Source organism: Silurus aristotelis, assembly GCF_946808225.1.
Source record: "Silurus aristotelis genome assembly, chromosome: 10".
Lineage (NCBI taxonomy): Eukaryota > Metazoa > Chordata > Actinopteri > Siluriformes > Siluridae > Silurus > Silurus aristotelis.
The window spans coordinates 19,582,037-19,595,577 of record NC_139583.1 but is presented as its reverse complement, the minus strand read 5'-3'; the positions used below and the strand labels follow the sequence as shown (position 1 = coordinate 19,595,577).

The 13,541-nt window shown below is 36.6% G+C and overlaps 1 protein-coding gene across 1 annotated transcript in view; it reads left to right on the top strand.

Moving 5' to 3' along the window:
- Positions 1-13,541, top strand: part of nectin1b (nectin cell adhesion molecule 1b) — a 137,880-nt gene that overhangs the window by 52,427 nt on the left and 71,912 nt on the right. The window contains exons 3-5 of the mRNA XM_083552691.1: positions 7,675-8,043; positions 10,433-10,732; positions 11,485-11,602. Of these exons, the coding sequence (XP_083408817.1) occupies positions 7,675-8,043; positions 10,433-10,732; positions 11,485-11,602 (787 nt within the window). The remainder of the gene's footprint in view (positions 1-7,674; positions 8,044-10,432; positions 10,733-11,484; positions 11,603-13,541) is intronic.

Sequence of the window (13,541 nt, the reverse complement as noted above, 5' to 3'; positions counted from 1 at the left end):
CCTTACTCTCATGGGAAATTACAAATTGACATTGGCTTCTTCTGCCACAGAGCTGGTTTTCTGATTTGAGTTAGGATATATAACTCCAATTCCATAAACGTTGGGAAGCTGTGTGAATTGTAAGTAAAAACAGGATGCAATGATTTGCAAATCTTATAAACACTTATTTTATTTTCAACAGAACACAGAAAACATATCATCAAATGTATAAACTGAGGAAATGTACAATTTTAAGGGAAAAATGTGTAATTTGATGGCAGTAACACATCTCAGAAAAGTTGTGATGGGTTAAACAAAAGGTTGGAAAAGTAAGTGGTACTAAAAAGAAACAGCTGGAAGAACATTTCAGTGGCACTGCATTAAAGCAGTCTTTATTTGCCATCCACAAATGCAGATTATTAAATTTTATTATGCAAAGAAGAAGCCATATGTTAACATGATCTAGAAACATTGTCATCTTCTCTGAGCCAAAGCTTATTTAAAATTGTCAAAGAGTCAAAGTGGAAAACTGTTCTGTAAAAACTAAATGAAATTAGAATTTATTTTTCAAACCATGTACACCACGTCCTCTAGACTAAAGAGGAGAGGGACAATTCATCTTGTGCTTAGTTCAGCCTGCAACTCTGATGGTATGAGGATGAATTATTGCCTATAGAATGGGAAGCTTTTACATATGGAAACTTGCCTTCAATACTAGAAGGTGTATACAGCTTTTAGAGCAACAAGGGCTTTTATTCAATGTTTTTTTTAGGGAAGGCCTTGTATATTTCAGCAAGACAATGCTAACTCGAATACTGCATCTATTACAACATCATGGCTTTATAGTAGAAAAAAGTATATATAAAAAATGTGAGTGCTGAACTGGCCTGCCTGTAGTCCAGCCCTTGCAATTGAAATTAATTGGTTGGATCATGAAACGAAATATGTGACTCAGGACTTTTGAGCAGGTAGAATCCTGTATCAGACACGAATGGGACAGCATTCCTCTTTCAAAACACCAGCAACTGCTCATCTTAATTCCCAGATATATACAGATTGTTTTTAATAGAAAAGCAGATGCTACACAGCGGTAAATATGGTCCTGTCTTAACTGTTTAGATGTATTGCAGCCATCAAATTAAAAATGCCCTGATTTTTCCTTAAAATGTTTAATTTCCCCACTTTTCAAACTCATCTGTTTTCTGTGTTCTTTTGTGAATAATTTTTGGTTGTGAGATTTGCCAATGTATAATTATTTTTTATTTACAATATACTCAGTGTTTCACCTTTGGAATTAAGGTTATTATAAAGCATGTATTTCTGATATATCAGATATATCTTTGGTTGTAAGCCATATTGGGCAAAACCTGCTGGCTGTCCAGAGTTAGACAAGGACACAGGTGTTCCTCTGGGTGATTCTGGATCAACAGATTCTGCACTGTCAAACAGTATAAATCTTTTAGACTTTCCAATTCACTCACACATGACAGGAGTCCAGACTTAAACATATCAGATTTGCAGTTACGATACAGAAATGCAAAATGATGCACTACTTTTTTGCATTACCAGAAAGGTCAACATACCCATAACTACTATCTAAACATATTGGCAAACCTGTATGCCATATCTTGATCTGGCTTTATGCCATTCAAACGCATAGCCTTCGAACTGCATTTATGAGCATATATTTGAGGTGAGGATTTTGAAGCACAGTGTGGAATTTATAACAAATATCACATATAAAATTAATTAGGTAGAACGTTCATTTAAAACACTTATCAACTGGGTGTCAGTTGATAAGGCTCTGTTAATCATTTTTTTAAAGAGATTTTGCGAGAGCTGGTTGCTTGTTTATTGTTCCATCAGTATCTACAGAAAACTTCAGGTTGTAATTGTAGTTATTTAGAAAATTCGTTGATTATTTCGTAATTATTTTGTGAATATTTTTATATAGCTCAGTTGCAACCAGTTTTCATTAATCCAGTTTTGCAAATGTCAAAACTCAATATAACCATGTTTATTTAACTATTCTTGTCAATTTACAACCACCTCATTATCTAGAATAGATTTTTGTTTTTAAATATGCCAATTTGTGCACATTTAAATAGATGAAGCCTCATTTACAAAAATAATTGTAGCTTTCCGGTTTCTGTTCGATAAATCCTTTTAAGAACTAAATCGGCATAAGCTGTGATATCTGTTGGTTTTATAAAGTGACCTTATTCATCTGTGTCTTGCCTTTTCATATTGATTATCATTGAATTCCTGCAGTGAAGTGGCTGTGTGAAGAGAAATGTGGTCGGTCTGTTATATATTTTCTGCAAAATAAAAGAGACAGAAACTCAAGAGGAGAAGTGTGTACTGAAAGGATGCAAAAAAAAAAGGGAAATATAAATGTTTATTTTTCTCCCCTCATGGCCAGTATCACATACCACATTTTCCAGCATCAGTTTAGTAGGTCTCAGCCTTGTGCTGAATGTGCAGATATCCTTCATGGTATTTTCTCTTTTTATTAAAATAAATATTTGGTAATACAGGCACACACATTCCAGTGAAATGCATAGGGATATTGGTGCTGGATGAAAGGCAAGTTTCACCCTTGCTGGCCACATGAACTGCTTATCCCAAGAATTAATTTACAAACTCAGTTTTTGCAGATACCAAACTGAATAAAACTCTTCCCAGTGCTGGCCTTAACCCAGAGCTTACCATTTAACATGCTGCTAAAGGGGTAAACCAAAGTTTTCCTAAAGGCCTGTTCTTTTTTCTTCGATTTTTAACTATATAAAATGTTTGATGCAAAATCTAAAAAGTAAAGATTTGTAAGAATGGATTAACTCTGTATTTATTTATATTTACATTGGTAGTTACATTGTCTTCTATGTGTGAGAAAGAGGTGTGTGTGTGTGTGTGTGTGTGTGTGTGTGTGTGTGTGTGTGTGTGTGTGTGTGTGTGTGTGTGTGTGTGTGTGTGTGTGTGTGTGTGTCTTTTTGGCATGCATCTGCATCTGTGTTTTGGGATTCTGTGCAGGAAGCATTTGTACAACACCTGAAGGCATAGTCCAGGCAAGAAGTGATAAATCTCACCTGGGCCTCTTAGGATAACCCACGTCTCTTACACCAGGAGCCAAGAGCTCACAAATGTCCATTGCCCAGCCAAACCCCCCCTCACCCCACCATCCCACTCCATGTTTGTATGTGTTTATGAGAGAGACAGTGAGAGAGCAAAAAAACACACACCAAGGAGAATACTACAGTAACCCTGTATTCACACTTCGATTGTGTTGCTTGAAGTTTTTCTCTTGTGGGAATGAAGCGAGCACTACTGTTTTTGTTAGTGGGTGTGTAATGTCTGTCCAGCTTTAATCTGAAAGACTAAAATGAATTTGGATTTTTTTATATAGTAATAACAACGTGCAAAAATGGGTTGCTTACTAGTATAAACACTTACAAATAATTGAAGAGGATTCACATCTCAGGTAAGAGAAGAGGAAGAAATAGCAAAGACAATCTAAGATGGTTAGAAAGATGAGGGTATGAGGATGGATGGAATGAGGTGAAAATGGGGTTAAAAACAGTGAAACTGGGCAGTATGGAAATAGGCATACATGTGGCACACTAAAAGGCATTGGGTAAAGATCAAAATGTTCTTTTGTAGGAAGCACAAGTATTATATCACTGCATTGATGCAAGTGTTGGATTGTCAACTAATATATCAATATAAACTTTAATGAATAAATCAGTATATATATCACAAATTAAAAGAACACCATCCCAGATGTAAAACATGGGGGTTGTCGCATCTTGCTGTGGGGTGTTTGGTGGAATATGTACTAGCATACTTCAGAAAAAAGATAGCATCAGGGGAAGGAGGATTATTTAGAAATCCTGAAACGACTCCTCAAGTCACCAGCCAGAAAGGTAAAACATGGTTGCACCTGGCTCTTCCAGCAGGGCAGTAATCCTAAGCATAACACTAAAAACAACAAAGTGTTTTTGTGTGGATTGAACTGAAGAAACATGTTCAAACAAGGAGGCCCACAAATCTGACACCATTTCCAGAGTTCTGTCAGGAGGAATAAGCAAATACTCTGGAAAGAGTTATGAGAAGCTTGCGGAAGCCTACACCAAATGTTTGTTTCAAGTTAAGCAATTAAAAGGCAGTGCCGCCAAGATAACAAACCTAGGTACATTTTTGGCCCATGAAAAATCTTGTATACCAAATAAAAGCTGTCTCTTTATTTATATTGATTAAATGGACACCCTGCATGGTACTGTAAAAATTATTGTCTAGCCTTGGTGTGAAAAAAAAAAATATATTTTTTGAAATCCTCTAAGATGTCTGGACATCTTATGTATAGTTTAATTTGAGACCTTGTTATATTTCAGTAATATCTAAAAACAGCAGTGTTGAGAGGGGAGAACCAGCTTAAGGTTTTGCTAGCAAAAGTAATTGAAAAACAAATGATTATGTGAATGAACTACTCAATTTGACTGACTTTATTCATCATTATGAGAGAAATTTTATTGTATACTAGAGATGATTTTACATTGTCTGTTGGTGAAGCTATGGGATAAATGAAGAATCCAAAAAAATAATGGCCATTAAAAGCATCTATTTCAAGTAAACACTGCATATGATTGTTTCTTATCAGATATAAACCAATGAACAGTGCAGCCGGAAAGTATTCCATATTTTGTTATATTACAGTCTTATTCCAGAATAGATTAAATTAATTATTTTCCTCATAATTCTACAAACAATACCCCATATTAACAATGTGAAAAAAGTTTGTTTGAAATATTTGCAAATGTATTAAAAATCACATGTACATAGGTTTTCACAGCCTTTGCCATGACACTCTAAATTGAGCTCAGGTGCATCCTGTTTCCACTGATCATCCTTGAGATGTTTCTACAACTTGGAGAACTTGTGGTAAATTCAGCTGATTGGACATGACTTTTCCCACAGTTAACAGTGTATGTCAGAGCACAAACCTAGCCATGAAGTCCAAGTAATTGTCTGTAGACCTCCAAGACAGGATTGTATTGAGGCACAGATCTGGGGAAGGGAACAGACAAATTTCTGCAGCATTGAATGTCCCAGTAAGCACAGTGGCCTAAATCATCTTTAAATGGAAGAAGCTTGGAACCAGCAGGACTCTTCCTAGAGCGGGATGCCTGGCCAAACTAAGTGATAATGGGGCTTTAGAAGGGCCTTAGTTTGTAAGGTGACCAAAAACCCAATCGGCACTCTCAAAGAGCTCCAGCGTCTCTGTGGAAAGAGGAGAAACTTCCAGAAGAGCAACCATCTCTGCAGCACTCCATCAATCAGGCCTGTATGTTAGAGTGGCTAGATGAAAGCCACTCCTCAGTAAAAGGCGTGACAGCCCGTCTGGAGTTTGCCAAAAGGCACCTGAAGGACTCTCAGACTATGAGAAATAAAGATTGAACTGTTTGGCCTGATTGCCAAGCATCATGTCTGGAGGAAACCAGGCACTGTTCATCACCTGGAGAATACCATCCCTACAGTAAAGCATGGTGGTGGCAGCACTGACGATTCCCGTCTAACCTGATGGAGCTTGAGAGGTTCTGCAAATGGGAGACACTGCCCAAAATTATGTGTGCCAAGCTTGTGGCATCACACTCAAAAAGACTTGAGGCTGTAATTGGTGCCAAAGGTGCTTCAACAAAGTATTGCGCAAAGGCTGTGAATAATTTTTTTTTATATTTCATTTTTATTTTTAATACATTTGCAAACAGATTTCAGACACAATTCTTTCATGTTGTCATTATGGGGTATTTTTTGTAGAATTTTGTGGAAAAAAGTGAAGCGCTGTGAATACTTTCCAGACACACTACGAATGTTATGCTTTTTGTTTTATCTTAATTTTATAAACATTAATTTAAAATAGTGTAGTGTTTTTGAAACTCAAAACCTTGTGCATGTGTAAATTTTTATTACAGAGGGTGTATCCCTATCTAATGCCCTTTGTCCTTGGTATTCACTATGGCTCTACTACCACATTGAGCATGAGAAAAGGGTTCCTGAAATGATGCTGAAATAATGAATTATTAATTGCAGGTTTTGGTTTTCTCAGATGCAAAACAATATTTTGCAAATATGCATGCATATATAATATAATATATACTGTATATACATATACATTAGAGAAAGTGGTCAAAGCACATGCTGGAAAATTCCCATTTAGTGTTAGTTCATTTCTACTTTAAATACTAACGTTATATGGTTTAAATAACAAATGTGTGGTTACACTTACTCTGGAGTGGACAAAGTTTGTTTAATAGGTAATCTAATGTTGCTACAGGAGAGCTAAAAAGTGAAGTAATTCAATTTGGTTCACTTCAGGAGGTTTTCTCAGAATTACTATGTTAATTGATTTTTACAGGGGTGCTGGGTGGGCTACCTCCAAGCTTTCCTCATTAGGAAGACAATAAATGTGTAGTCTAAGTGGTCTTTCTTGTAAATACCTTAATAAAAATATTGATAGACTGTAGCCGCCATTGAAACACACTCTCTTACCACCTACAGTAGCAACGGAAGTGTTTGGATGCAAAACATATGGAAAAAAGGAAGTATTTGCAGGTAACACATATGGGTTGTGTTGTAAATGCATTTTGGTGGTTAAAATAATACTGACAGTTACTGGGGTTTCATTTCAGTAATTTGAAAATATAAGCTTCTTTTGTAGGTATTGGAGTGACAAGGCAGATTTCTTTGTGTTTGCTGTACACTGAAGAGATTTGGATTTCAGTTCAAATTATGAATATGAGTTAATAGATCAGAATTTTACATCTCATTATATGTGTTAAACAACGTAGAACATTGCAACCTTAGTGGTTTTATGTGAGCAAAAGCAAAAGTGTTATAGCAGATATTCTGGTTGCATGTCTACAATTTTCCTTTGGTGAGTGTCTTCTTTGTATTGTGATACCCTTGTCACTTCCCTGTGGCGATGTCTGTAAACATTCAATTCAAATATGTTTAATGCAGTTTTATTTATATTGCGCATTTAACAATGAACATAGTATCAAAGCAGCTTTACAGCATTAAATAAATTATAAATATACATTTTAATATCATAAGTTGGTCTGTCATGAGCATGCTAGTGGTGACAGTGACAAGGAAAAACTCCCTGAGATGATATGAGAATGAAAATTCGAAAGGAACCAATTTCAAAAGCGATCACATTCTCATCTGGCTAACACAAAATGTCCATTTGTTACAATCAATTCATTGTTGGGTTATCAACTGTTCACTGATAGCCACTTGAGTTCAAAACTGTTTGTCAGTTGTAGCTCCAAGCCATTGTATTGCTTTTGTTTTTTTCACAGCTCCCACAGTGTTTTTCTCTCATCAACTATTGTTTTCATGGTCTGTTTGTTCAATGTTTGGTAGTTTGCACACACTGGTTTATCCATTTTTAAACAACAAATGTGACCACAATGCAGGCAAATCCAAGGACTCAACCAAGTGTAGATACATATGTTCATATGGGCAATATATAACACCTGTTTATGAAATAGATGATTATAAAGAAAAGGTGTGATATTCTAGATGTATATATCAGGAAATGGAAGCAGACGATTGGATTCACCAATTGAGCTTTTTCCTTTTGAATCTGTATTTAACTTAAATACATAATTGTCCCTTTTGTGTTCTGTTGCTTTACAGTGGGAAATGGACAGTCTGTGCAGATGGACCCAGAGGTATCTGACTTTGTTGGTACAACAGTCGAGCTGAGCTGCCTCTTCATTAACAGCAAACCCCCGGTGAAGATCTCACAGGTCACTTGGCAGAAGTCCTTCAATGGCACCAAGCAGAACGTAGCCATTGCCAACCCAGCGCTAGGTGTCTCTGTGCTGCCTGCTTTTAAAGATCGCGTTTGGTTTAAACACCTGTCTGGGTCGGCAAATCCCTCGCTTGAGGACACCACGATTGTTTTCAGCAACCTCCGTCTTTCAGACGAAGCTGCCTACATCTGCGAGTACACCACCTTCCCAGCAGGCAACAGGGAAAACATGGTCAACCTCACTGTCTATGGTAATGCATATCTATCTATCTCATATGTAGAGTGATTTCTTTTAGTATATGAAAATTAAGAATCTGTCTTATATGCAGTATTATAGCCAGCACATTAATTATTGGCATCCTCGAAAATGATTGGAAATAAGATTATGAAAAATTTATTTGTGGTTAATAAGCTAAATGAACCCCAGCATTTAGTATGTTTCTAAAAGTGGTAAGTGGTGTCTAATTATATATTTGGATGCACCTCAAAATGTTGCACATTTTTTACCAATCTTCATCCCTTGGACAAACCTTTAACCACCTTTCTTACTATGCATGCAGAAAAATACACATCCCTTTATAGGCAAGTTCATTATGATGCTGGTGGTTTTAAATAATTTCCCTCAAATTGGATATGGACATTTTTATAGCCATTGTTTTAATCCTAAACGTCAGCACACTTTTGTCTCATTTATTTTGTGTATTCCCTAATTTTTTCCATGTTGATAAATGCCTAAATGAATTTGACTCCACAATATTTATACTGCATTGAAACACTAAATAACGGATGGCTAGTGTAAATAAGAGTAATTTAAATGGAGTAAATATTTTTCACAAGAGAAAAGCTAACATATTTATGCTATTTTTACATATACTTCAATTAAATGACGTCATATTTTTTAATGCAGTGGTACTTTTAATTAATCTAAACTAATTAATCACAAGAAAAAAAATTATACTCATCTTTAATAAGGGCCAATATTCTACACAATTTGTTCTCAATTGCTACTGTGTATTTATAAAATATTCCAGGAATGTAACTCAAGGTCTCTTACCTGTTTTAGATTGCAGTGTATTAATGTTGTATTAGTTATACATCTAATTATACATTACTTATACATCTTATACAAGCTATTTGTAACATTGTCTTTTTTTATTGTTAAAATTAATGTATTTTTTCTTTTGAAATGAAACTACATTGAAAATAGAATGCACATGGACATTACATAGACACCAAAAACATTAATAAGGGTGCCTAAGATTTTTCCACCATAGAATTTTTCTTATGTATTATTTAATAGCAATCTTCAATGTACTTTATAGTGGTCATTTTACAACTGATGTAAATGTATATGCATGCGGAAGTATGCTATGCAGGAAGTGTCATTTGCAGTTAAAGTTATTTAGAGCCTGTTATTCTATCACAAGATGTAATTTTAGGATTTCTTTAGGTTTATGATTCAGAGGTGGTAGGAGGAATTCCTTTTATATGCTTGACTGGTCCCAATGCTTGTATTTAATGTGTGTTCAAAAGTTCAATGTGCCTGAGGTGGGGTTGTCTCTCATAAGAATAATCCATTTACTTAGTTTGCTGCTTCTAGTCAGCTTGTACATGTTGAATGATCACACACACACACACACACACACACACACACACACACACACACACACACACACACACACACACACACACACACACAGACACACACACACATGCAACACAAACATGCACACATAAGATAATGCCTGCCTTTAATTAAAAGATAGCTTTTCCTAAAAAGAGAAAGATAAAGAGAGTGTGATAGAGAGAGAGCGAGAGACACAGAGAGAGAGAGAGAGAGAGAGAGAGAGAGAGAGAGAGAGAGAGAGAGAAGAGAAACAACTGAAGCTTGTGGAAAGATTGTGTAGGACCTGTGAAAGAAAAAAGTAATTAGTAATGAAATGTTGGTGTGTTTTTCATCAGGAAACAATTTTCTGAAGTAGTGCTCTTTTGCCAGCCTGGCTCTTCAGTTACAACCTCTAATTTGAGAATAGAGCTTATGCCAGAACCAGAGCTCTGAGAGCCAAAGCTCTACCTCACCTTGTTGGAATATCTCTGCATGCATACACTCGCAAAGCAAGGGATATTCAGATGGCCTCTCTTTACCTCAGGCAATTAGAAGGGATGAAATACAATTAGTTTCCATTTGCACAGGCACATTTTTATATTGAGATCGAGACAAGGTTTGTACATGTGCAGAGGAGAGACATAGGGTATATCAGTAGAATGCTGAGGATGGAGCTGCCAGGAAGAAGGAAAAGAGGAAGGCCAAGGACAAGGTTTATAGATGTGATGAGGTAGTTGGTTTGAAAGAGGCAGATGTGGAGAACAGAGTAGTATGGAGACGGATGATCCGCTGTGGTGACCCTAATGGGAGCAGCCGAAAGAAGCAGAGAAGAAGAAGAAAAGTGCAAATGTTTTCCATTAGAAGAAGTTTGATTAGATTATGTTAGATGTTTGGATACTTTTAACTTTTAAAAGTTAGGAGATGGATTCATTTAAAACAGATGAATGGAGCAGATAAAGATTTTATAAGGGTGATATATTAAAGGGTTCCAAAATGTTAATGATCTCTATGAATGTTGTTGTTTTTTTCACTAGCACGTCCCGTGACGCACATGACACTTACAACTCCCATCATCATCGCACGGGCCCAGAAGCACAAGATGACTGTTGCAACATGCCTGTCAGCGAACGGAAAGCCACCTAGTGTGATTAAGTGGGATACCCAGCTAAAGGGTGAAGCCATATTTCAGGAGACACGCAACCCCAATGGCACAGTCACTACACGCAGCAACTATGTGATCGTGCCAAGCCGTGAGAGTCACCGACAGAAGCTCACATGCATTGTCACCTACAAAAATGAGCACATCAGTGACAGTGTCATCCTCAATGTTCAATGTAAGGAAAACTATCTTTTCTATTAACCTCCTCACAAGACAAACACAATATATAGTCAACATATCTGTACAAAATATACATGTTCTAACCCATAGGGACGGTTAAGTGGATATATAGAGAGGAAAACAATTACATCATGTTTAAGAAATCCTAAGAAAAGCTAACTTTATATGGAAAGAAAATGGTAGATCTACTAAGGGCAGTTCTTCTGATGCTCATGAATTCAGATGGAAGGATGCATGAATTGAAATTTATAAAGATGACTATAATGCACGAAATTGTCACACACTCATCTACTTTAAAAAATCCAAAATTTTATTAATGTATTTACACAATGGGGTCCAAAGGTCAGTTTAACACAAGGTATTCATTAAAAGGGATACCAGCACCAACATAATTGAAAAGTAGTTCTCCAAAATTAGTTTTCTCTGTATTTGGTGTGAGCATATAATCTGAAAACGTATTTCAATTAAACAAATAAGATTCACAGAAAATCTGGGAATAATTCTATTATATATTTCATAATTATATATATCATAACCTCAGTAATAATCAGCCTTCCAGCACTTTCCAACGAGTCAGGACAAATGTCCCAGCTTGCTATATCAAATGGCTCCCAAAAGGCATATTGAGCTTCTTTTTTTTTTTTTTACTATACACAGTTTGTCCTTCATTGACAAACAATTTTAATCAAATTCTAAATGGAAAGAGGGAAAGAATAAATAAGCATTGAACACAGTTTTTTTTTGCAGATGAACCGGAGGTAAAGATTGATGGTTTTGATGGAAATTGGTACCTGAATCGCCAGGATGTGAAACTCACCTGTGATGCAGATGCAAATCCACCTGTGACTGGCTACCATTGGAAAGTGTGAGTATAAATTTCAGTTTTCTCTGGGTAGTGAGAGTGAGAAAAAATGTGGAATCAACACAAAAGTTCTGATGAATCAGCACAGCAGGGTCGCTGTTTATAGTTAAACATATTTTGCCATAGATGGTATAATCTTTACTTGGAATAACAAATGAGGTATGGAAATATACCCCTTTGTTGCTTCTTTAACAAAGAGCCTTATGCATAATGCAAATATTAATACAATGAAATGCATTTTCAGGTGGGTTTTTTAGTGCAGTGTTTGTTTAGCACAGCAGCTGTACTGTAAGGCAGGGCTGTGTTAAATTGGGGGTGAGGTAGAGAAGCTTGAGTTAGATTGGGAGAAAAAGGGGAGAGATGTGAGACAGGCAGGGATGAAGTGTAGAGACAGAGATGACAGAAAGAATAAGAAAAGAGTAGGAGGGAGACAGAGTTGGGTAAGAAGAGATCATAGAGAAAGAGAAGGATGAAAGAGAGGGAGATTTTAATAGGGAAAGAGACTGCACCATGGTGCTGATGGATTGGAGAGGACAGTCACTGTAGCAATGCACAGCACATACCAGATGTGTTGTGAAGCTTCCCTGGAGCTGCTTTATGGAGGTCAAGTGTGGCATGCTATAGAGCATGTAAAAACATGCACATACATGGAAGAACTTGCATGCACACACAAATGCACTTCTTGCATTTATTGGCTAAAATGGACACATTTATGACAAATCCAATGCAATGAGGAGGACAATGGATGAGGAAGATTAATAATAATAGGCCCTGTTATAAGCAATGTGTAATTTTCTCCACATCCAAAAGCATGAAGGGTGCAGTTCCAAAACCTTGCATTTGGTCTTTATTTTAATTTTGTTTTGGCAGTTAGCAGTGCAGCTCCTCCTCTCTGCAGATTTTATTACGTTTAGTAAGTGGAAATGGCTAATGATTACAAGGTGCACAGTAGGAACACTGCAGATGTCTAGTTTGTCCAGACCCCAAAGTTCTATCATCAGCTTTACAACGTAGAGTGAACGCTTCCACTCTCAAATCGGAAGGCTGGTGGGCATCTGGGAGGAGCAGTGGATGCTGGGTTTGTACAAACAAGCCTTAAGTAGACATTGTTATTATCTTATGTTTTAAGGAGGATCAGGGGGCCATCTGGTATTCTCCAGGCCAGAGAAATAACAGCAAACCATGTCTAGACCAAGCGCAAAATACATACAATTTAATGCTGTTGTGTCATTAAACGGTCTCCAGGAGCCCAACATACTCCTACGTTTTTTTTTCAGCTGATATGTTGCTAGCCCTGTATGCCTATAGCTTCCTGAAGGCATGTGGATCTGGGGCTATTAGCCTGTGGCCTTATTTAGACATGGTATTAACATCTGGTTTAGTTGAATCAATCACAATAAAAAGTTATGATGGATAACTATTCACACATTATATTTTAATGTGTTATGAGGTGGTGGCTTAGTGGTTAATGAATTGAACTTTGGCTCTGAAGGTTGTGCGTTCAAATCCCAGCCACAGCAAGCTGCCAGTCCTAGTTCCCTGAGCAAGGACCCCTAACCCCATAGCTGCTTAGTTGTATGCGTAAGATAAATGTAAGTCAAGGGCGTCTGCCAAATGCAGTAAAAGTAAATTCTTTCAGTGGCACGATTGCAAAATATGCTGAAAGCATCTAATGTCATATTCAAATCAGTCACACATATACACACACACAAACACACCACAAATCAAAAATAAAAATGTGTCAGTTCATAGAATAAGAGTATATGTATAACAAATAATACAATAATTTGCATGTCGCAACTGAAAACATTGTTTGCACAAAAACTAGTTTTGTTGCAAGTGATTACAAAGAATCGGTGTGTAAATGATGTCATGTGTAATGCAGGGTTAGGTTCTTAACGTCTGATTATTTTTTTATTACTGTTGAGGAAAATTCACATAC